This window comes from Microtus pennsylvanicus, chromosome 2 (assembly GCF_037038515.1).
Source record: "Microtus pennsylvanicus isolate mMicPen1 chromosome 2, mMicPen1.hap1, whole genome shotgun sequence".
Lineage (NCBI taxonomy): Eukaryota > Metazoa > Chordata > Mammalia > Rodentia > Cricetidae > Microtus > Microtus pennsylvanicus.
In genome coordinates, this window is record NC_134580.1 from 137,282,011 (window position 1) to 137,305,849 (window position 23,839).

General features: G+C 43.2%; 1 protein-coding gene across 13 annotated transcripts in view; it reads right to left on the bottom strand.

Annotated features, from left to right (window-relative positions):
- The window catches only part of Ptprt (protein tyrosine phosphatase receptor type T), a 1,058,455-nt gene that overhangs the window by 665,444 nt on the left and 369,172 nt on the right, over positions 1-23,839 (bottom strand). For all 13 annotated transcript variants that reach the window (XM_075962946.1, XM_075962941.1, XM_075962945.1 and 10 more), the window contains exons 5-6: positions 20,148-20,263; positions 4,403-4,577 (exon numbers count right to left, since the gene is read on the bottom strand). In XM_075962946.1, coding sequence (XP_075819061.1) covers positions 4,403-4,577; positions 20,148-20,263 — 291 coding nt within the window. The remainder of the gene's footprint in view (positions 1-4,402; positions 4,578-20,147; positions 20,264-23,839) is intronic.

Here is a 23,839-nt window from a genome sequence, read left to right on the forward strand (position 1 = left end):
CGGATTACAGAAAGTACTAATGCATCATTGCCCGCTGCAGAGGAGCCACAGAAGCTCCCAGTCACCTCTCAGAGGAAAGCGTGGGCTGCAGGGGAAGGGGTTATGGAGGGGTCACAATCACACATTTGACTAATGCACCCGGGACCAGAATTCACACTCCACGCTTTGCCTTCACTAGGCCCCAGTTGGTACAGCCAACAAAGGACAAAGCACTGTCCCAGTGGCCACCTCTCCAAGCCAAGAGAGCATCGCTTCAGCAATCCCCCTGCCTCGGTAGCTCATAGATCAACACTTCTCCACCTCTTCATTCTGACTCTGAGTAGAAGACAGAGGGAAAGAACAAAGCAAGCATTTTCCGGCCCCGTTTTTCTATGAGTACAAACTTCAAGGTACAGCACTGACTGCCAGGGACCTTCCCATCACCTCGCCGCCACCACCACCACTCTGCATAAGTCAGGTATGTGCAGGGTGCCTCACAGTTATGTCCCAAGGCCAACCAAATCTGGGTACCTCCTGATAGACAGCCAGAGGCTTGGCAGTAACTGTTGTCTACGAAAGGAGACAAGGTGGCGTGTTAATACATCACCCTCCATGCGACTATCCAGCTGCAGTCAGGATAGCTCAGAATTGAGCATCCAAGCAGTAATCTCCATTCTGGACCCATTGAAGCCACCAGTCACACAGAGCCAGCAAAGAGAAGTCAAAAATTTTTTTCACCAATAAGACGGCAGAAAGCATAAGAGAATGGGGCATTCTACTGTGGGACTCCCAAAGCAGAATGGGAAATCAACTATGAAAAAGCACAGTGAGTGTTCCAGGAGACAACTCAGGAAATTACACAGTCACTGAGTATTAGAAAGGCCTGCAAAGGCCACTGTGTCACACGAATCAATCTTATGGGACCAGAAAAGTTAAGATCTGAGCCTAATGCAATCAAAGTGATGGTTTCTTTTATACTTTAATGGCACTTCATGTGAATGAACTTAAAGGTGCCTTTTTGAATATTATTTTGTTCATGACCACCTCATTTGTTGATCTTTGGCTTGAAGGTGCATGACATTCTGGTGATGGAGTAAGTGCCTGCAGAAGCCAATATGCACTCAGAGTGCACAGAAATCTTCAAGTTGAGACTCCGGAAATGATGGACCATGCCGATGAAAGCAGTCAAACACTGGCAACTTCTGTCGTTCAGTGCACACAGAACCCGTGCTAGATGTAAGCCTTGAAAGAGACAGAGGATACCCTCACACTGCCAGAGCTCACATCTGAAAAGGGGGACTCAATGAAGCACAAGCAAAGGGAAGTGTGGTAAGAGCCATGCAGGTGCACTATATCCTTTCCCTATTGCTGAGCTGGGCTAGGATATCCTGGGAGAAGCAATTGAAGATAAGGTTTAATTTGGCTCACGGTTCCAGAATGAAGTCCGCTGTGGTAGACAGCAGCAGCTCAAGGCAGCTGGTTACATTCCATCCACATTTGGGAAGCAGAGGGCGGTGATGCTCGTTCTGGGCTCATTTTCTTATTATTCAGTTCGTGACCTCAGCTCATGTAACAATGCTGTCCATAGCTAAGATATTCTTCCCAGGTTGATGTAATATAAGTAATCCAACACAGGTACGTCCCAAGGCCAATCACATCTGGGTAATCCTGATAGGCACAGCCAGAGGCTTGTCTCATAGGTGAATCTAGACCCTGTCAAATTGGCAGTCCTTCTTGCCCATCACAGGAGGAGAGGAAACAAAGGTGACGTGAGTGTTAATACATCATCCTCCATGACTATCTACAGAGTCCGGATAGCTCAGAACACAGAGTCCTGACAGTGCTCTCCAATCTGGTCCCATTTGTTAATACATCATCCTCCATGACTATCTACAGAGTCAGGATGCTCAGAACACAGAGTCCTGACAGTGCTCCCCAATCTGGTCCCATTTGTTAATACATCATCCTCCATGACTATCTACAGAGTCAGGATAGCTCAGAACACAGAGTCCTGGCAGTGCTCCCCAATCTGGTCCCATTGAAGCCACCAGTCACACAAAGCCAGCAACGAGAAGTCCAAGTTTTTACACCAATCCATGCTCAAGTAAAAACAGAGCAGCAGTGAGAGCAACAACCGCAAACAGCCAGAGCCTTCTGAGAATCAGGCGCTATTTTTTCTCCCTTCAAACACAGCAGGTATTATTCTACAGCTGGCACAATCCAAACAGGTTCATTATTTCATTCACTAAATATTGCTATATTGAAATTTTAATCAGTGAACATAGCAGTGATAAAATTAATACATTCATACACTATTGCTGCCTGTGTAAACCGCCAAACCATTCTTTGCAAAAGCAATATTACAATAGAGAGGAGAAAATTCATAAAGATATTCATATGCTTTGGTCTACCAATTCAACTTCCAGAGATTTATCTAAGGAAAGAATCTGGGTCTGTATAATAATAAAAAAACCTAAAATTATTATTATTAGTTGTTGTTTTGGAAGAACTGTACTGAGATGTTAATTTTTGCACACTCAAAGGAAGAAATGATATAAACAGAAACACCTGGAAATACTTAAATGACTGTGAATATGGAGATTTTTAAAGAGGGAAATGCACTGGACTGAACAGGCATTCGTTTCTTTTCTGCTGGTTGTGTAACACCATGACCAGAGGCAGAGTTTATTCTGGCTTGTGGTTATAGAGAGGAGTCCATCTGGGGGAGGAGGCAACCGCAGGCGGCCAGAATGGGAAGACGAGAGATGATATCTTCAGTCACAAACACAAAGCAGAGAGCGAAGCAGAAGCTGGGTGAGACCCAGGCTATGACCTCTCAAAAGCCGTCCCCAGTGAGGTAAGTCCTCCAGCAAGGCTCTGCCTCCTAAAGGTTCCCTGGCCTTCTCAAACAGTGCCAGGACCCTGAAGCCAAGTGTTCAGATGTGGGAGTCTGTGAGGACTGGGCTCATTCAAAGCAGCACAAATGGCATGGGCCTGATAGGTAGGACAACTCAAAGAAAGAGTAGGCCAAGGGTTTGCCAAAGTCCTCCAAAGAGGCAGGAAAGGGAATGCGGGATTTGAATGAGAATGGCCCCCAGAAGCGCAGGCATTTGAATACTTGGTCCCCAGTCCATAGAACTTTTTGGGAAGGCTTAATAGGTAAGGTCTTGTTAAAAGAGGTGTGTCATATCTTCCTGAGGGAGATGTTGGAGTCCAGCTATAAAATTTAAACTTCATTATTAAAGACTACAAAATAGTAATATGTATACAGTGTAATGAAAATCCCATTATTGTGTGCCAGGACATTTACATTACATAATTATTGTTGATAATAATACTATAACCATATCACAATAAAACCATAAAATTTATAATCAGGAAAGGGGTAAAAAGATACGATATCAATAAATGCAGATGTCAGGAGTCCGGTGAAAGGAACAGGGTAGACTCATTTATTTAACAACAGGGAAAAACCTATGTTCTTATTCAATGAAACTGTGTGGTCACCCTTCCTTCCTTGGCTAGGCATGATCAGGACCTCTGTCAGCACCTGGCAGACTCCACGTTGTCTCCTCTTGGTCTGGTAGGCCTAAACTTTCTACAAAATTTCATTTGGCTATTTTGAAATAGTCCCCAAAATAATAATATATTGTTAATGTTTAATAAAAATTTTCATTGAAAAAAAAAAAGAGGTGTGTCAGTGGGGGTGGACTTTGAAGTTTTAAAAGCCAGGGCGATTCCCAGTCAGTCCTCCCTTTGTCTAGTGCTTGTAGATCAAGATGTGTGTGCTTGGCTTCTGCTCCTGATGGTGATCTATGCCTATTTGTCTGCTTCTGTGTTTCCTACCATGATAATCATGGACTCAAGCCCTCTGGAACCATGAGCCTCACATTAGATGTTTTATTTTATAAGCTGCCTCAGTCATGGTGTTTTGTCCTAGCAACAGGAAAGTAATCAAGGCAGGGCCCATGTGCATATTGTAAGGGAAATCATGGACATACCTCAAGGTGAACAAACACAAGAAAACAGATGACCGTTGACTCAAGACCATTTGGGAGGTAGGCTCCCTCTTTCAACAGTCTTCCTGAAATACTGTCATTATAGGAAACTTGCAGCTATAAAACCCTCACAAACAATTCTAAGAGAACATTTCAGTAGGGCATCCCTAAACCACAAAAGACATGTGATCATCTTGATTTGAAATACAAATTCAAATCAAGCTTGCAGGTTGCGTCTGTGGTAGATATCCCACATGTAGCTATCTCATATGGGAGAACGTTCTGGAGAACAGTGACTGTAAACCTGTCTTGTGCTGTTGGGAGGAGGAGGAAGCAACAGGCGAGAGAAGGGGCTAGCTGTATAAAAATGGAGTTAAGATCCTGCATCCAGCCAGTTGGCAAAGTTGTGGCGAGGTGGCACTCACCTTTCACGATCAGCTCTGCATAGTTGGACACACCGGACCCACCATCTGAGCGGATTACACAGCGATACTTGGAGATGCTGCGTTGAGAGGTGTCTGCCACACTGACAGTGGCCGAGAAGCGCCTGTGGTTGACCACACGAGTGACCATGAGGGCCGTGTCTCTGCCATTCCATTGCTGAAGACGCGGGAAGAAAAGGAAGAAGAAATCATAGCACCAGGGCTTCCTAGAAACCTTCAACATAGACCCCATGACCCTTGAATGCTCCAGGGGCCTAGGACTTCCTTGAGATAGAATGACAAACTGCTTCCATCTAGTCTGAGCTATGGTTCTGACTCAAACCCCACCCACTGAATGTACTACCACAGGTCTGTTAGTTCAGCATTCTAGAAGCTGAGGCAGATGGCTTCCAAGTTTGAGGCAAGTCTACATAATGAACCCTGTCTCAAAAAATAGGAAGAAAGGAAGAGAGGGAGGGCAAGAAAAACTGATTCAAGGAGAAGGATGTCTGCTTGTGAGGAACTGGGACCAAAGCTTCTCCTAATTGCCTCAGCTCCTGGCTCAGCACACTTTTGGAGTTGGCTTTATTCCCTTAACCTTCTGGCTTCTTATTTTCCTTCAATCTCATAAGCAGAAACTGCAGTATTTCCCCAAAGACGGCCTTCGGCAGATTAACAAACAATTCAGCCCACATAGAGTATTAGTAATCTGCCTTGCTCTCAGATCCTCAGCTGCTGATCAATGTCTCAATGGCTTTGACTCCCATCGGCCCCAGGCTGTCACTGTAGATAATTTCCACCTCTCCTCTTTGCCATGCCCTCTTTCCTCTGCCCGGAATGTTCTACATCCCTGGGAACAGCCCCTTTCCCACTAATCAATGTTTAGCCTGCCACTGCCTCTAGGAAGTTCCCTCATCAATCAGGCCACCATCTGAAAGGCAGCTGTGCCTCTCTGTACTGTGCAAACCTTTCCCACATCCTGGTCCATGACTGTTCCCCACTTGAGACCATGAGTCCCCAAGAGACAAAATTCCCATTCATTTTCCTATGCCAACTCTACCAAGATTTGTAGGATCAGGGCAAATACACATAAGTGTTTGTCTTCAGCAACCTGAATTTTAGGTGTGATGTTTTGGGTTAAATAGATTCTTTCACAGTAGCGAGCTGTAGTAGCTGGGAAGGCATGCATGAGGATGCATTTTGAGTGGATATTTACTAAGCACCTAGTATGCAGCTGATCCCGAGCTGGGTGCTTTTGTGTAATCCTCCATTTTAATCTTCACAGCCTTGTTGAGGTGTGTGTTATTGCTGCTCTTCTCAGAAGAATCAAATGTCAGAGAGGTTAAATAAATATGTAGAGCAAACACATCCCTCATCCAGGCTTCCCCGCATCAGCTCAAACATTTTTCCCGAAGACTTCATCCCCATTGCCTGCTTTAATGTAATTTTTATCTCTCAAGTGAAACCGAGGGTTTTAATTGTCTGGTTGGATTTAGAGAAACCTGGCTATTTATGATTCCCAGGCCCCATGTCTTTCCAGATAAGATCTCTTTTGCTTCTCCCATGAAGTACATAATCTATCCATGTGCAAAACCCATTTTTTTCATGTCAGTTTCCAATCTACCTCTCATGAGGGACATGTTAAGATGGGGATACAGGAATGGGCAGGGCAGCTGATGAGCCCATGAGGATACGGCAGACCAAGAGACAGGAAGCAGTCACCAATGCTCCCACCAGAGGAGAGACCTGCTTCAAATTAGTCACGGGAGTCAAAGAGGACAATTTCCTTCACTACAATGTTTTAACATTCTTAGGACTTTCAACCTCAAACTGAATCACCTCTGCATTCCCAAATACTAAAAAAAAACCCGGCATTTCCCAAAATCAGGACAAGAAGAAAGGTAGCCACACCCTCCTCCCATGCTAGAAATAACCCAACATGACCAAAATAAAGTCACATAAGGGAGCAGAAGTCACTGGGACTATAGCCCCCAAACACCTGTGCATGCCTTGGGGAATCCTTGCAAGAAATAATACAGCTTAGACCCGGGTACTAATAGCTACCAGATACTAAAGAACACCCCACTTCACGATAGTGTGATGAGGATGTTGAAAAGATTCTGGAAAACAGAAGAATCGAACCCTGATTTGGAAAAGTTACAGAGTGTATAGGGGAGGGGATTTCAGAAGATACAGGGTCACCCAAAGTGTTCCATCTTCCCCCTTTCTTAGCAAGGCAACGCAAGAACACTTTAATACATGCAGGAGTCAGTGATAGAGGGTTAGTTAGATATTGTCTGACCCAATTTATTTATAAAGCTTTCCTTTCTTTCCCTCTCCCCTCCCCTCTCTTTCTTTCCATACACAATAGATTCATCAAAAACTGCTCACCTGTGGAGCCACTGTGGGCGATAAATGAGAAGGCACACAAAACACTTACCATTAAGGCACATTCTGGTGTTACAAGAGTTGGCAAATTAACCATGAAATCAGCAAAGAAAAATTCTGTCAGTGCAATAATAGCTCCCCTCCCAAAGATTTGCACAGCCTAATACCCAGAACCTGTGAAAATGCAAACATATACGTATATAAACATATATGTATGTGTGTATGTATTTATATATACATATATACACACATACATATGTGTGCACGTGTGTATATATAATACATACATACCTGGGATCAATGTACCACAAAGGCTTTCAAGCTAAAGTGGGGGAGGAGGAGCATGAGAGTCAGAGAAGGAGGTATGGTCAGAAGGACAGGTTAGAGGGAGGCAGCTGCCCACTGGAATCTAACCGACTCATGGGTATTGTTTATAACAGGAAATTGGAGGTCACAGTATCATTTATTAGAGGGAAGGCATTCTCCCTAGACACTTACAAGCAGACCAACCTTTTGTCATTGTAAAACATCATCATCATCTCCAAAGTTCACAATGAAAAAAAAAAAACTACAATCAAGCTAGACTGATGACTCAGCACCGCCTGCTCTTCCAGGGGACCTGGCTTCAATTTCCAGCATTCATACAGCAGATCTTAATCATCTGTGACTCCAGTGAGAAGGCATCCAGTGCCCTCTTCTGGCCACCTTGGGCACTGCATGCACATGGTACACAGACATGAGGGCAAAAGACTCATACACATAAAATTAAAATAAATATTCTTTTGAAATTAACAAGAGGACGTACAAGCAAACACAAAAACAACTGCAGAAACTTCACAGCTTTTATATTTACGATTTTGCGGTGGGCTGCACTCATTGCTATCCGTGGCCACGTGCAGTCTATATACTGGCTGGACACACCGTCAGGGAACACAGCCCTCCAACACCTGAGCGCCATATGCAGGACTCGCTGGAGCTCCTTTCTGACTGCTCATCTCAACAATGGCAGAGAAATAAATTTGTTCTGAGCCGTTAGGTTTGTAGAATTTATTTCAACCGCAATAAGAAACTAATACTAAGAGAAAGGGCTGGTTAAGTGCTCAGGCTGCGCTGTGCGCATTTACATCTTATCTTGATGTTGCCTCCAGTATTATTTACTTATCTTCCTAATGATGTCAGATTCTGGCAGAACTGAAGAGGATTAAGTGCATTCCCCTGAACCGTTCACATTTTTTTTTTTCTGTTCAGCTCCTGAACTGAGAACCTTTCTCCCACTGAAGGATAGGAAATTGCAGGTTGTCTTATGAAATCTCTGGAAAGCAGGCCCTTTTGATAATCATCCTTGTCATATTTGGAGCAGGTAACAGCAGGGCAGGGACAAGCAGGAGGGCCCCTGAGTCAAGGCAGAGAGAGTGCAGGGATGGACTGTGGGCAAGGAGAAATGGAGGTTAAATTCAGAAAGAGGAGCGCTGACGGGAACAGCCTGTGAGTGTGACTGGCTCCACACAGGCAGGGAAGAGCAGGTGAGGGCTGAGGTCATGGTGGACAAGCAGGAACGGAGGATTCCAGAGGAAGAAATCTAGAGTACTCCAAGAGCAAGACATGCATGCTCAGACAGGAAGAGACCTGGGTGTCTGAATGTTATGACCGTATGAAGGGAGTCAAGCACAGTAAGTGTGTAAGAAGCACAAGCCATAGCTACTGTTCCAGTCCCAGATAAAGGCAGAACAGGAAATGCAAAGGAAAAAACAAGAGGGAACTTGGTTAAACAAGGAAAGGATTTGAAATCTAGATCCATGAGTTTGATTGACAAGGGGAACATCATACTTTCATTTTTTTTTTTTTTGCTATAATGAAAAACCTTGACATAAAACCATTTAGAGAAGAAAAGGGGTTGTCATCTGGCTCATAATTCTGTATTAAATCCAGCCTATCAGGGAGTCCTAGGGAAGAAGCTTAAAGCGGTCGGTCACATCCACAGTCAAGCAGGGAGAAGCGAATGCATACACGTTTATTACTGAACTAGCTTTGTCTATTCTTCTGCAGCCCAAGTATAAAATCAAGGAATGGTACCCCTAACTTTTCAATAGTGTCCTTGCTAAGCAATCCACACAATCCCCTACAGACATGCTGATGGGCCAGCATCGCAGATAATCCTTCACTGAGACCCTAGGTTGTGGCATGAACACTGTGCATACCACCATGCCATGTAGTGATATCTCATTTGCATTTTAATAAATAAAGCTTGCCTGAAGATCAGAGAGTAAAACTGCCTTACAGCCCAGGCAGTGGTGGCACACACCTTTAATCCTAGTAGCCTTGCTACTTTGCCATTGAACCCCGGGCGGTAGTGGTGAACACCTTTAATCCCAGCCCTAGAGAGGACTATAAAATGGGAGGGACAGCTCTCACACACAGTCACATTCTGAGGATTCCTGGAGGCAGAATCACCATTTCCAACTGAAGTAGAGATAAGAGTCAGTGGCTGGCTGTTTTATTTTTCTGACCTTCAGGTTGAACCCCAATATCTGACTCGGGGTTTTTATTAATTGTCCTACAATGCCATATTTGACTGTTCATGCTATAATTGATTGTTAGAACTTTTGTTTGAGTATCTGACTTGAGTTTTATTTTTTTAATTATTAAATACAACAATTTCTAAAATGGCCCCAAACATACTCTGCCATTTTGTACTATGTATTTATATAGAGCAGAATTCTTATCATTGGCAATTATAAAATTAAATATTGATCAACTCTTAAAAGTGTTGAAGAAACTCTCCATCCTACAGTATCAAATATTTAGCCAAGATTTAATTCTTTATGCAAAAATTAGTAAGCATATCCATTTCATTAGTACTCAAATTTGCTTTGATCTTCAATATAAAATTATATACATATATATATCGAGCAATAAAATATTTCTTTATAATTTATTGCCAATGTGTTTGATTTACATGTCTGTCTTATATATCCTATATACAAGGATATACTTATATATATATAATAAACTTTTTATGGTTAAAAGGGTGTCACTAGTGAAAAGAGAAGTCTTTACCTAGAAACCAGAAGCCAACCCTTGAACTATGAGTGTGGCCAGGTGTAGTCATAGCAACATGAGGAAACTTACCATTGGCTGAAGTTGGCTCCTAGAAATAGGAAGCTAGAGCCTTAATCACTTTACATGCACCGGCTCAGGGAACGAGAACTCTTGACTTCTACAGAGACTCTGGTAAGGACAATAAAAGCATCCGTGCTGCCTGACACTTTCCTATCTCCACCTTCTCCTAATGTAAATCACACATGGTGCCCCTGAATTCCAGCAAGCATCACTTTGAAACCTATGAGTACTTGGTTTCTAAATAATTTGCTTTCATAGGTTGTATTGTTGTTTTTAGTGGGAAGTGACCATGATAGAATACTTGCTCAGCAGAAAGCTCAAGTTTTCTACAATAAAACATTATTTCATAATACAACACAACACAACACACACACACACATACACCACACACATACACACACACAAAGAAAGAGAGAGAGAACTACATAAATGAACAGAACTGAATAAATACTTTGTTTAAATTAAGATTAATGTGAGCATTGAATAAAAGTCAAGCTAATATGATTGTATTTTAAGATCTTAAAACCATCTTCTCTATTGCTCAGGCTAGCCTCTTAAATTACCGGATAGCCCAAACTGGTCTCGACTTCCTACCCTGGCATCCCTGGAATACAGTCATGCTACCACATCTGGCCCTAGCTGGCATTTTGGAGTGCTTAGTCTTCACTGAGTACTGTGCTCACTGGCCAGCACATGAGGGATTCGTTCCTCTTCAAATCCCTGGGGAAGTCCTCCAAGGGTGGTCATTGGCCCGGCCACCTCAGTAGCCCTGGGGAACTGGTTAGCAGAGTAAATTTTTAGGAGAGCTGCAGCTGATCTCCTCCTCCTGTAGATGCTGTTTACTGGAGCTTGGACTTCAGGTTCTCTCCTCTTTCCCTATTCTATTATTAATCACTCTGGAAATGTACTCATTATTTTACAAAACAGAAAATGAGAGACTGTGGGGCGTGGAAGGTATAATTTCTGCCCAGAGGAATTCACAGGCTGGGTAAAGATTCTAGCAAAACAACAAAAAGGCAAAAACATAAACATGAAGTAGGGCATTGAAATAGCCTACTTCACAGCGGAAGAGTGGGGTGGGCGTGGAAAAAAAGGCCTGCTCTTAGAATAGCCTACAACAGTGCTTCTCAAGACTGGTGCTCAAACTGGATTACATTAGCATCCCTTGCGAACTAGAAATGTGGGCTCTCTGGCCCTGCCTTAGACTTCATCAGCTGGGAACTGACTGATTCTAATCAATCAGGCTATTTGTATCTTAACAGACTGATGCTTGGTAAAGTATGCTATGGGTCATAATAATTAACAGTTCTACTTAAGCAAGTGTGATGGTGAACATTTCTGACCCCAACACTTGGGAGGCAGAAACAAGAAGGTGGAGTGTTTGGGGGCTAACCTGAGCTATATCGTAAGTCCCTGTTTCTAATACATTTGAAACCACCTTGGAGCAAAGCTGGAGGAGAAGTCAAGAAATATGGCTTAAAGTAGAGACCTTGTTAAAACTGATTTTACACACACTATGTATTTATATACAGCAGAATTCTTATCATTGGCAATTATAAAATTAAAATATTGATCAACTCTTAAAAGCGTTGAAGAAACTCTCCATCCTACAGTATCAAATATTTAGCCAAGATTTAATTCTTTATGCAAAAATTAGTAAGCATATTCATTTCATTAGTACTCAAATTTGCTTTGATCTTCAATATAAAATTATATATATATATATATATACATACATATATATATATATCAAGCAATGAAATATTTCTTTATAATGTGTGATTCAGTGAGCAGGCCTGGGATTCTTCATCTTTAGCAAGTTCCCAAGTGCACTGAAGCTGGCCCGTGAGCCCCAGTAGAGCACGGTTTTTTGTAACTTTGCTGAGGGAGGAACTATACCTAGATGGTCTGTTTCAGGAACAGGCCATTCACCACCAGCACCCATTGGCTGTCCACTGTGTGACAGGCACAGACCCTCAGTGGCTCTGTAACAGAAGGTGGACCTTGGAAGGTTCCAGATGCTTCTGTGTTTGAAAATCAATGACTGATATATGGAAAGCCCAGGCCTGATTCTCCGGAAATAGTTAAAGCCTATAAGTCTATAAGTCATAAACAGACATTACACAAACACACACACACACACACACACACACGTCCCATAGTATCAAGTTATAGCAGCTGACAGTTCAGTAGGTGAACAAGGCTTTCTGAAGCCATCTTCATCAGTATAGACCCATGGCTCTCAGTTTTTAATGTTCATCCGAATCACATAAACAGTGATTCCAGGGGTTTGGGGTGAAGGCAGATATTCTCATTTCTAACAGCTTTTCAAATGATGCCAGTGCCGCTCACCTTGATCTGGGTTCAACAACTTGAAGACTAATCTCATTCTCTGTCCTTCAGGGAAAAGCAAATAGACAAATAACACCAGAATACACAAATTGTAAGATGCTTTATCGCTAGGACAATTTCCTGGGGCTGTGCTCTAACCAGAACAAAGGGGTCTTACAGCCTAAACAACCTTCAGTTCAATCTCATGCTTACCAATACCCCTCCCAGGGTAATAACAGTTTCCCATGAACTCAAAAGCAATCTCTCAATCTATCTATCTATCAATCTATCTATTTCTATCTCACCTCTCTATAAAATAAACTTGTATTCTACTTCCTTTAAGCTTGCATTGTTTTATGTGGGTAAGCCAGCTTATCCATTGCAGAAAATGATCTAGTAATATTTACACTTCGTTATCCCGTCAACATACACGCCATTCCACCTCAGGGAGGACCTCTGTCTTGGGAACCACCTAGAGAAGAGCTATGCCTAATGCACAGAGCATATTCTATTCCTAATTATGCTCCCGCTTCCTAATTATCTATCAAGGCATCTATTATGGCCTCACTGCTTTGCTGTTCCTTCTCCACTCACCTCTTGTGCCGTGACATTATCCCCTTCACAAAGAGATAAGACATAGCATGAGGGGGGAAAAAGGCTGTCATAATTTCAGAGAGAGGCGCCAGGCTTGCAATTGATTTGTAATTGGCAGAAATGAGGACAAGGCTGTCTTTAATACAAGAAAACTGTGGCTGGTTCTACACAACAAATTGCACACTCGCTGAACAGAAGATATTCTAATACAGTGTCTTGCAGTCTCACAAGCTAGTTTGAGCTTCAGGATTCAAAAACATAAGTAAATAAATAAATAATCAGGGCCAACATTTCCAGCTGAAATGGTCTGATTGCTCCAGGAGTCTCACAGCCAGCAAATATTTAGGTGACATTCCCACAATCCATTGGTAATGAATATTCTTTTCACCCCCAGTCCTCCCTGCAATGGTATGACATTTGGAAACTTACTAGAATCGTGCCCATCAATTCTCTTAAGAGCACATTTGTACCTTTTTGGCAGTCTCTAAAGAATAGCTTTTGATTATTCTTTATTAAAAGTTAAAAGAAATAGAAGTAGACATAAATCATTTTTGATTAGCTGTTCTGAAAGCCTTCCAAGGGTCCACTGCATTCATGGCCAGCGGCTCATTTGGGTCTGATGCCTGAGTCCAGAGCTCCTGTGGACCCAGAAGAGGACTGGTGTAGGCCCCACAGAGAGCCACAGACTTGCAGCAAAGCAGACATGACAAGCAGGTGGGGAAGGGCCTGCAGATTTGCCAACTCCCAGAGACAACCTCCTTTGTTTGAGAGTGGTCCACCCCTCCAAGCTCCATAGGAAGGCCACTTCCTCCCAAGCTGCTGGCCATACTGAGCATGCACCCCTCCCTGCTTCCCCCATCTTGCCACCACCAGCCCCATCTTCCCCAAGCAGCCTTTCCACTTTGTGATGGAATAGTTAGCTGTGTTGCTCAATGGTCTGTCTTCACCCACAGAAGGTGAGCTCCAGGAGGGAGGCGGGGCAAAGATTAGTTCTGAGCACTCTCTGTCCTGCCCCCAGCTTCTAGCCAAGGAGGAAGCCAGCTGAGCTGGATAAAATCCTGAAAGCATAGTCCAAGGATAAGAAAAGGCACAAAGAAGTGTCATAAGAGAGAGACATATCTAAGGGGAAGGCTCCAGGTCAGAGTAGCCAGGGTCCCCAGAGTTGCCTATGACAGGAGAAAGGACGCGGGCATCAGGCACAGATGAAGCTGTTTTCCATTTACTTTTCACAGCGCTGGATATGGAACCCAGGGCCACGGCACACACTAGGGAAACGCTCTACCAGAAGCGTCATGCATATCCTGGAGCTATTTGTTGATCTGGAGTGACCTTTGAATGAAGAATATCAGAGAAGATAAAGTATGAGGTGTCAAGACCTTAACTAAAAAAAAATGATTAATGATCATAGCTTATATCTCAATAATGTCTACTAATAAATATTAATGTACTTTTCTTAATATGGCTATGACACAGATCTCCCATGTTGGGACATCATTTTACACCCACCCCTCATCTTTGAACCAGGAGTCCCACGTCTTCCAGAAGCATCCTGTTAACCTGCAAATCAGCTAAAAACAATCCTGTAACAGTGATTGGCTCATGACCTTAGGGACCCAGGAGGGCAGGCAGATGTTCACGGAAGGAGTACTCAGTGGAAGAATAGTCAAGTACAGACAGTGACCCCACTGGTGGGGGTTTGACGGAGAACACCCCCAACTCCACAGCAGTGTGAACATGGTACATATTAAGCAGGACTTGCACTTTCATTTTTGAATTTTCATTTGGGCTTTGGCTAGCGGTATGTGCTACACTACTTGTGAAGATGACGAACAGCAGGCAAGAGCCCCTGCTTCCAGTCAGTCAGCAATGAGATGGGAAAGCAACTGGAACTCCACAATACACTGCATTGCTGAGCTACATTGACCCTTAGACTGAGTGCACTAAATGTACTTTAAATGCCACTCACATTCAGGATGGGTTGATCAGGATGCCACTCCATCCTTAAGCCATAGAACATCTGTATAAGGACTGATAAGCAGTCCTGGGTTTTAACAAGGAACACACTGCTGATATTTACAAGGGTGGCTTTTAGAAAGAGATGGATGCTGAAGAAAACCACATTGCAAATATCAACCTTGTATTTATGAAACATGGCTAAGGAGGGGGCAATAAAGCCAACATGCATCCACAGAAGTCAGTTTGAGTGACATTTCAAGTATATTTTTATTTCACTGATTTTCTTACAGATTTGGGGAATTCAAATACATTTAAGTCTCTAGTACAGTAGAGGGAAAAGTAGAGGCATAAATGTATGATAAATAAAGGAATGTGTGTGCATATGTTCACATGTGCGTGTGTACATGTGCATCTGTGTTCACACATATAGGTGTGTCCATGTGTGTGTGTGCACATGTGTGTGTGTGTGTGGTGGGAAGACAGAGACTGACATTGGATATCTTCCTCAATCACTCCCCCCCTTACTGAGACAAGATTCCTGCTGAGCCTTCAGCTGTCTGAATCAGCTAAGGTGACTGGACAGCAAACCCAGGGATTGTCTTGTCTCTGCCTCCCAAGCATGGAGCTTGCAGATGTGCATGGGTGCTGGAGATTGAACTCAGGTCCTCAAGCTAACATGGCAAGCACTTTCCCCACGGAGCCATTTTCCCAGCTTGAAGTTGCATTTTTTAATAGGGATCCACCTGCAAAGAATGTTTAGATTTGGTGTGGCCAAGCGACATGAAAGAACCCAAGACTTTAGGATGCAACTCACATCCTTATCCTGGCTCTCCTGCTCAATCCCAGTTTGACCCTGAATTCCTCATTTACGCCCCTCTCGCCCATGCTTCCCCTCATCGGGGCTGTTAATGTCGGCTTTTTGTTGCTGTTGTTGAAAGATCACGGTGAGCATTATCTTTCATGGGTTTTCCAAGTGTTTTGTGTGTAGGCCCTCAGGTCATCTCTCTTGGCTATCCCATCCTTGTCATTTCTATGACCACCATGTAGAAGCCCGACACAGAGGGACATCATCAAGTTCAGAGCTGTTTGGGGGAGGAGATTCCTCACTCAGCACTCTCTGCATGTTGGTTACCAGTGCTTCCCCAGGGATCAAGGTAAGAAGTTAACAGGGAGAACTGCTGCTATGCAGACTGACAACAGACTATGCAGACTGACAGACACGCCTCTTATCTCACAGCCTGGTGCAGCTGACATGGAGTGATGGGTTCCCAGAATGAGACCCTTTCCCTGTCAGACCCTCTCCGGTGCCTATGATTGCCTCAACCCACACACAGACCCTGCTGAGATCCATGCAGACCATCTGGACACAAGGCCTCATTTCTGAGGTGGCAACTGTTATTGGTTGTACAGACTCCCAGGGGAGCATACTCTCTGTAGAGAGGCCTCAAAGGCCAGCTCCATAGTGGTCCTGACAGGTGGTCCTGCTCTGACGTCCCTGCGGAGTTGGATGAGGGTAGAGTGCCATCCGCCATGCACTGTGATAAGAAAAGAAGACACATGCAGAATATTCTACACACCCATCTGGATAAACAGTATGCCTGAGAGAATCTGGTCTGTGTCCTCACCAGGAAGCTAGCCTTCACATTGAAACTGGCCACTCAACCCTAGGAGACACTTGCTACTATCCCCCGAATACCTATATCTAAGGGAAAGCGACCATTTCCTCCCCTCTTAAAGGCATTTATTTTTGTTTTTGTAATTTTCTGCATTCACTTTTACTATTTCAATGAAATATTATTTCTATTTCAATTTCAATGAAATTTATATTTCAACGAAATAGTTTATATGATCTACTACCACAATTAGTAATATTGATGTATGCTTTATAGTATTATAAGCATATATATATATACACATATGCATGATATATAGAGATGTATGTACATTATATAAGTAAGTATATAACCATACATATTTAGGCACATGTTTTTTCTTTAAAATATTAAATATATTAACTGCTTTATAGCTTGCATTTTTCACTTAATTACATACTATGAGAATATCATTAAGTATTTGTCCACCATCTGGTATTTAATTACTTCATCCCAGCATTTACTTAATTAACCACTTGCAGAACATTCCAGTTCTTTCTAGTTTTCTGTTCAATTGACTACAGTAACAGGTACACCTTTGTCCCCATTTCTGGTCATTTCCTTAGAAAACTGCCATAAATGAAGCTAATTTTAGAAAAACCTAGCACTGATGGTTTTAGTTTTGAGCCTAATTATCTTCCAGAAACGAAGGACTTGTCTGTATACTGCATATACTTGTGTGTACATGTGTATGTCCTGTTGTTTCTGTTTCCCTGTGCTTGCCCTGTTCAATAGCTTCCAATCATAATGTTGCACGCATGCCTGGAACTTCACTAGTCAACACGGGCCTTTGGCAGAAGCCCAGTATTTAAGCCCTCCTTCCTAATATTCCCTAAAATATAGAGGAGGGAGCCAATACCCAAGGAGCCTTCCTTACAGGGGTAGTTATTGTATCTATCCATTCACTGCGTTAAGTTTAAAGCCTCCCCGGGTAGAGATAGATTAGTAGAAAGCTGAGGACCCCTGCTCGAGCTGTGCCCCCCCATTCCCCTCCCCCTCCTAAGCCTGCTTCCACACAGAGTGTTATTATGATGGGAAGCAGACCCACAGAAGCCACTTGTGTACCCTCAATAGGACTGTGGTGAGGGACGCTGTTCATTGCATCACACAGGCTCAGCTTTATGAGGGCCCCCGGGAGCTATTTCTGTCTGGCCTCTGTGTGAACAACAGTTAGAATTTTCCTGAGCAATTGGTTTGTGTTTATCTCGCAGACATTGTAAACTGTATGTCTGACAAGCTTTCTTTATCCCACTGGTGCCTGTGGTGCTCGGGCATCCCACTCGCGACCCGAGAGCCAGCAGCGGGAATGCGCAAATACAGTCATAGCCTGAGAAGTAGCTCTCTTGTGTTCTTCCTGCCTCGTGGTGCCTTGCTTTTAGTTTGCACGATCTTGTCTTGCTCTGTACCCTATTGGAAGCCACCTGAAAAACGCTGAAATGAATAAGATGTGTAAGAGCTCCACGATGTGTGTTCCCGTCTGTTTTCTAAATACACTTCTGCTGTGCTCTGCGTTAATATCTTCTGTTTACACACCTGAGGCTTCCTACACACAAGTCAGAACTGCAGCGATACTGACCTTACAATAATTGGAATACCCAAATAAAGTTTCTGAAGATACCGTGATTGCCCTTCCCTCATTCTCATGACCCAGTGGAATCAATGCCATTGAAATGACAGTGCTTCTCCGGAGCAAAATGTGCGTTAACTCTAATTATGATGGGAAAAGTCAATAGTGCTACTTCATATGGAGTGACACAGAAGGAGGACAGAAGCGTCAAGGGGAAATTGTTAGTGCCTAAGATGGGCTTTGTTGCCCAGGGAGTTTTCAACTGTAGGAAAAAAAAAGGTTCAAATGTAAGAAGAAAGGCAACAGTATAAACTGCCATTAAAATGTATAGAATCCGCCTGGGCCGATGAGCACACGAAGAATCGTTAAACATCGTTGGTCACTGGGGAGACAAACTTTCCAATACACTGAGGTACAAACAAACAACTACTTGAATTGAAAAGACTGACTACAGCAGCTGTTGGTGAGGATGGGAGACAAGGGCAACGCCATGTTTGGAAATAGCTCCTGGTTCTTTGGAAAGTAAACTCAAATCTACAGAAGACCTGGTCATTTCACTACTAGACATTTACCAAGGAGCAATGAAAGAATAACACATCCATACACATACGTACATACATAATACACACACACATAGCATATTAATGTTTGTAGCAGATTCTTCTTAGCAAATAACAGTGGGAGCAGGGGCAGTCTCTGACTCTGTTGGCTGCTTTGATACCCTTTTGTCCTACTGCATTACTGCAGCCTTAATAAGAGCGTGGTTGCCTAGCCTCACTGCAACTTTATATATTTGCTGGGAGCCTTGCTCTTAACAGGTCCGCCTCTTGTGTCCATGTGCATTCACCAGGCTAGCTGGCTCATAAGCCTTCAGGGATGCTCCTGTCTCACCACAGGCACACTTGGATTAGATGCCATGCTACCACATAGGAATTTTCATGCATTCTGGGAATCTGAACTCCAGTCCTCACACACAGCACGGCCTCATCCACTGACCCATTCCCCCAAACCTGATGTTGACACAAAATTGTAGAACAAGTAAACCAATACATAGTTTGAGAAGACACCGTTGGTTCTTTATTCCGCACTGGGGCAGGGAGAGATTAAAAATGGAGACAAGGACACCTTGGAAGGTGACACCAATATTCATTAACTCGATTATGAAACGATTCACACACAAATACATTAAATTTGTCAAGTTGTATGCCTTAAATATTACATCTCAACTATCTTCAGTAGAGTTCTTTGAAAAAAAATTTATATTAAATGGAAGTTGGGAATGGTGGCTCACTTGAAGGGCTGAGTAGGAAAGATAAAAAGTTTTGGGCCAGCCTGGGTTATATAGCAAGACATTGCAAAAAAAGAAGTGTGTGTGTGTGTGTGTGCGCGCGCGCGTGCGCGCGTGCATGCAGAGAGAGAGAGAGATGATAAAGATGGCCTCATGGATACTGCAGGGAGAGGCTTAGCTCTGCTCTACCTTCTGTGCTCCCTCGGACCTTTGTACTTGTGTCCACAGAGACAGGAGCATGACAGTGACATCACCATGAGTGCTCTCATTCTTGGTCCCATCCTCTGGCTTTGTACTCTACCCCGAGACGGTCTCTCATCTAGCTAGGGAAGTAGGATTGATGAGCAGAAAGGCAAGGCAAGTGGATCCACGATTAAAGCACTGTCCTGATGGACTCTACTCAGTGATGGGCTCATTTAGCCAGAGAACAATCTGATCATCCCAGGAGCCTTTTCTAAGAAAAGAGTAACTCTTTCATGAAGATATCCAAGTACCTTTTTGTTAAGGACGTCACAAACCCAGATCCTAAAATATTCAGTTCGTCTTGGACTTTCTAAGTGTAGCTTTAATAACAAACTTTATCAGAGAGTACTTTGTGGTAGTTGCAGGGGGGTCATATTCACAAATTCTAGACCTGGAATTTTGACATTGTTATCAGCTTCTCCATCTATAAAATGTCAATATAGTGGAACAGTAGATAAGTTTTCACAAAAGCACAGGTGGAGAGCAATAGCCAAGGAGCAGGAATCTTTTAAAATGATAACCCTCCCTCACCCCACCCCTCTTTGAAGAATATATGTTCTTCCTTGCAAGGGCAGGGAACATGTGAACAAGATTCTCTCTCACTCTTACCTGAAGCCAAAGCTTGTCGTGCTGAGACCACTTCCCACCAGCAATGCACTGAAACGTGGCGTTCTGCCCAACGTTCACCTCAACGTTCTGGAGTCGCAGGAAATGAGGTGCTTTTCCTAAGAGAGAAAACCAAAGAACACATGAGGACAGGATGCAGCTTCCCACACCACTTCTCCATCAGGGACAGCAGTCCAGGATAGGCGTGTTCCTGAGAAGATGCTAGGCTCAGAAAAGAGTTGACGGACCACTGCGGAGTGAGACCTATACTGTGAATTCCATATACTGTCTCATTTAAGCCTCATGATCTATGGAGTAGACAGGAGAGCATCTTCAGTTCAAAGATCACAAAACTAAGACTCTGAGCATTGCATGGTTTGGCACAGTTGGGCATCCAGAAAACAGGGTGCCAAGATGTGAATCCTATCCTATGAGACCCTCAAAGTTCCTATGACAACTTGGTCCACACATCTCTAAAATAGTCCTAAGTGAATGTTGTCCCTGGGAGTGACAATAGGTTAAAGGCAGAATCATAGAACCCAAAGCTCCTCCCTTGCTTCTGGTGAAGATGCTAATGATGGCCATGGATAAGGACAAAGAATATAGTAGGAAGAAATTAGAAAGAAAGTATAAGATCTTTCGTTTACTGAATACTTCCATGGGATAGGTACCATGCTCAGCATCCAGAATTTACTCAATACAGCGCAACTGCTCCAATGAATTCCAGAAACCCACCCATGTTCACAAAGGTGCATAGTTGACATTCTCAGCTTTACGCTGTGGCGTCTCTTAAGCATGGGTAGGATATAGAACACGGATTCTGGGGATTGAGCACAACACGATTTTCAAACAAAACCAGCATGCGGTGGATCATGAGCCCTGGGATCCGCCTGGGTTTCATGTTAGATAGCTTGTGTTCATCTCTTTCCTTGTTTGTGGGGCCAAGTGTTCCTCTATACAAGTTCCCAACAAAACAGCAATATCTGGTTTCCATTAGCTGATCACTAACGACAAGAGGAATGAGCTTTGTCATTAAATCCATTGAAGATTCTCTATGAGCATCAATAAAATCAGTGATAAGCTGGCCTCAGATTCCTTATCCCAGGTAGGGTTAAACGGAGGGGCCATATAATACCAAAGACATCAAGAAAAATAGGAAGAATAACACTTACTAAACACTTAGTGCTAAGTAGGAGTCTTAGTTGAGGTTTCTGTTGCCTTGGTAAACTACTACAAACAGCTTGGGGAGGGGAGGGCTTAATTAATCTCACAGTTTGTAGTTCATCATCCGGGAAAGTCAGGACAGGAACTCGGGATAGACACATGGTGGTAGAACTACAGAAGTGAGCGTGGAGGAAGACTGCCTACTGGGTTGCTCTCTGTGGCTTGCTCAGCCTGTTTTCTTATACCATCCAGAACCACCTCCCTAGGAGTGGCACCACCAGTAATGGGCTAGGCCCTTCTACATCAATAATGAATCAGGAAAACTCTCCTACCATGCCCCACAGGTTATTCCAGAGGCCGATCTGGTGGGAGCATTTTCTCAACTGAGATTCCTTCCTTTTAAAATGACTGTATCTTGTCTCAAGTTGACATCAAAACAGCCAGCAAAACACTTTACATGTTTTATCTATTCTAATTTCATGGTATCCCTGTGAAGCAGATGGTGAAAAGTAGGAATTAGCATCAGCAAGCTCGAGATTGTTGTGACAGCTAACTGTAATTGTCAACTTGACATAACTCAGAATCACCTGGAAAGAGGACCTCAAAGAGGAAGGACGCCCTACTTTGGGTTCATCTCTAGCCATGTCTATGGGGATTATCATTTTCTAAAGTAATATTTTTGTTAATTTTATGTTAATTTCCTACAACATACTTTAATCATATTCATCATTCATCACCAACTCCTCCATGCTCTTCACTCTGCCCTGCATCTGCCGCCCCTACCCTCTCTATATTAAGTGCAGTTGAATTTGCCCATCTTTATGGAATAAAGTCTTCCCTAGAATGTAGTCCACCTACATGGTCACAGCATTAAATAAAATTGACCCTCTCTCTTCCCACATCTACTAAATGCTAACAGTTCCTAAGCTAGTGGTAGGATTTCATACCACCCCCTGACTTTATCTTGGCATTTTATTTGAATGAGCTCACACAGATCTTGGGTCTGCTCCTGCTATTAGTAAGAATTCGTAAGTGAAACGGTCCTGCTGTGTCTAGGAAACACCATTTCCTTGATGTTCTCCATGGTCTCTGGCTCTTACATTCTTTTCATCCCCTCTTCCACAATGATGCCTGAGCCTTGTGGGAAGAGCGTGATGGTATGTATGTTCCATTTAGGGCGGGGCACCTCAGCATCTCTTATTTTCTGTACATTGGCCAGTTGAGTCTTTGTGGTCATTGCTGTCTGCTGCAAGGAGAAGCTTCTCTGATGGTGGTTGAGATGCACTGGTCTATAGCAATAAGTCAGCAGTAGTTATTTTCATACTATATGTTCATTTAGCAGAATAGTGCAACGAGGTCATCCTCTAGGTCCCATGACCTATCTAGTCACAAGTTCTTGTCCCTATTAATGATGTCAGGCATGGGTTCCATGAAACTGTACCATAAGAACGTGATTGGGTGCTCTCATGACAATTGTACCAACAGGCATATCTTCTCATGCCACTTGCTGTTATAGCATTCAAGGTCTGAAGCTGTGCAAAACTGGTAACTACTTTTAAAATTTTTTCTGTTTTTATTACTTTGTTTTAATTAATTTTTCCTCCTGTGTCCACATAGCACTTTCCAGCACTGTAAAAGCTTCTACGTCAATACCAGCTTCATTTTGAAGTATGTAGAATCTTAAAAAATATAATCCTATCACTAAGTTCTGGAAGGTAAACAACAATATTGACAACAGCCTATAATGCTTAGTGGGGTCTATGGGACCCTGTTGGCCAACAACTCAAAAAGAGGTAGCCCTTTTCTGTTACTGGGAATTTTATTTACTAACATGTGGTCTCTAGCTGGGGCATTATCCTCCTCTTGCAGGGCAACTCTTAAAATTCTTTTATTTTATGCTTCAGTACATATTTTAGAAAGCTCCTAGAGTAGTAGGTTTCCACAGGACTTTCTCAAAAGGCCTTCACTGTTAAGTTTCCCTCCCCATATTCTCTCCTCTATATTGTCCTGTTGTAGAATAATTTCTTTGTACACTTTAAAGATGTGTCTTTAGAGCCGGGTAGTGGTGGCGCACGCCTTTAATCCCAGCACTCGGGAGGCAGAGGCAGGCGGATCTCTGTGAGTTCGAGACCAGCCTGGTCTACAAGAGCTAGTTCCAGGACAGGCTCCAAAACCACAGAGAAACCTTGTCTCGAAAAACAAAAACAAACAAAAAAAAGATATGTCTTTACCAAGGCACCTTCTGATTGATTTAATAAAGAATTAATGACCAATAGCTAGGCAGGAGATATGGGTGGGACTTCCAGGCACAGAGAGGACTCTGGGAAGAAGAGAGGCAGAGAAGCACGCCAGACGCTGAACGAGTTGGACACACAGAATAGGAGGATAGAGATAAAAGCCACATGGTAGGATGTAGATTAATTTGAAAAAAAATGAGCTAAGTTATAAGAGCTAGTGGGACAAGCCTTAGATAAAGCTGAGCTTTCATAATTAATAAGTCTCTGCATCATTATTTATGAGCTGGTGACCCA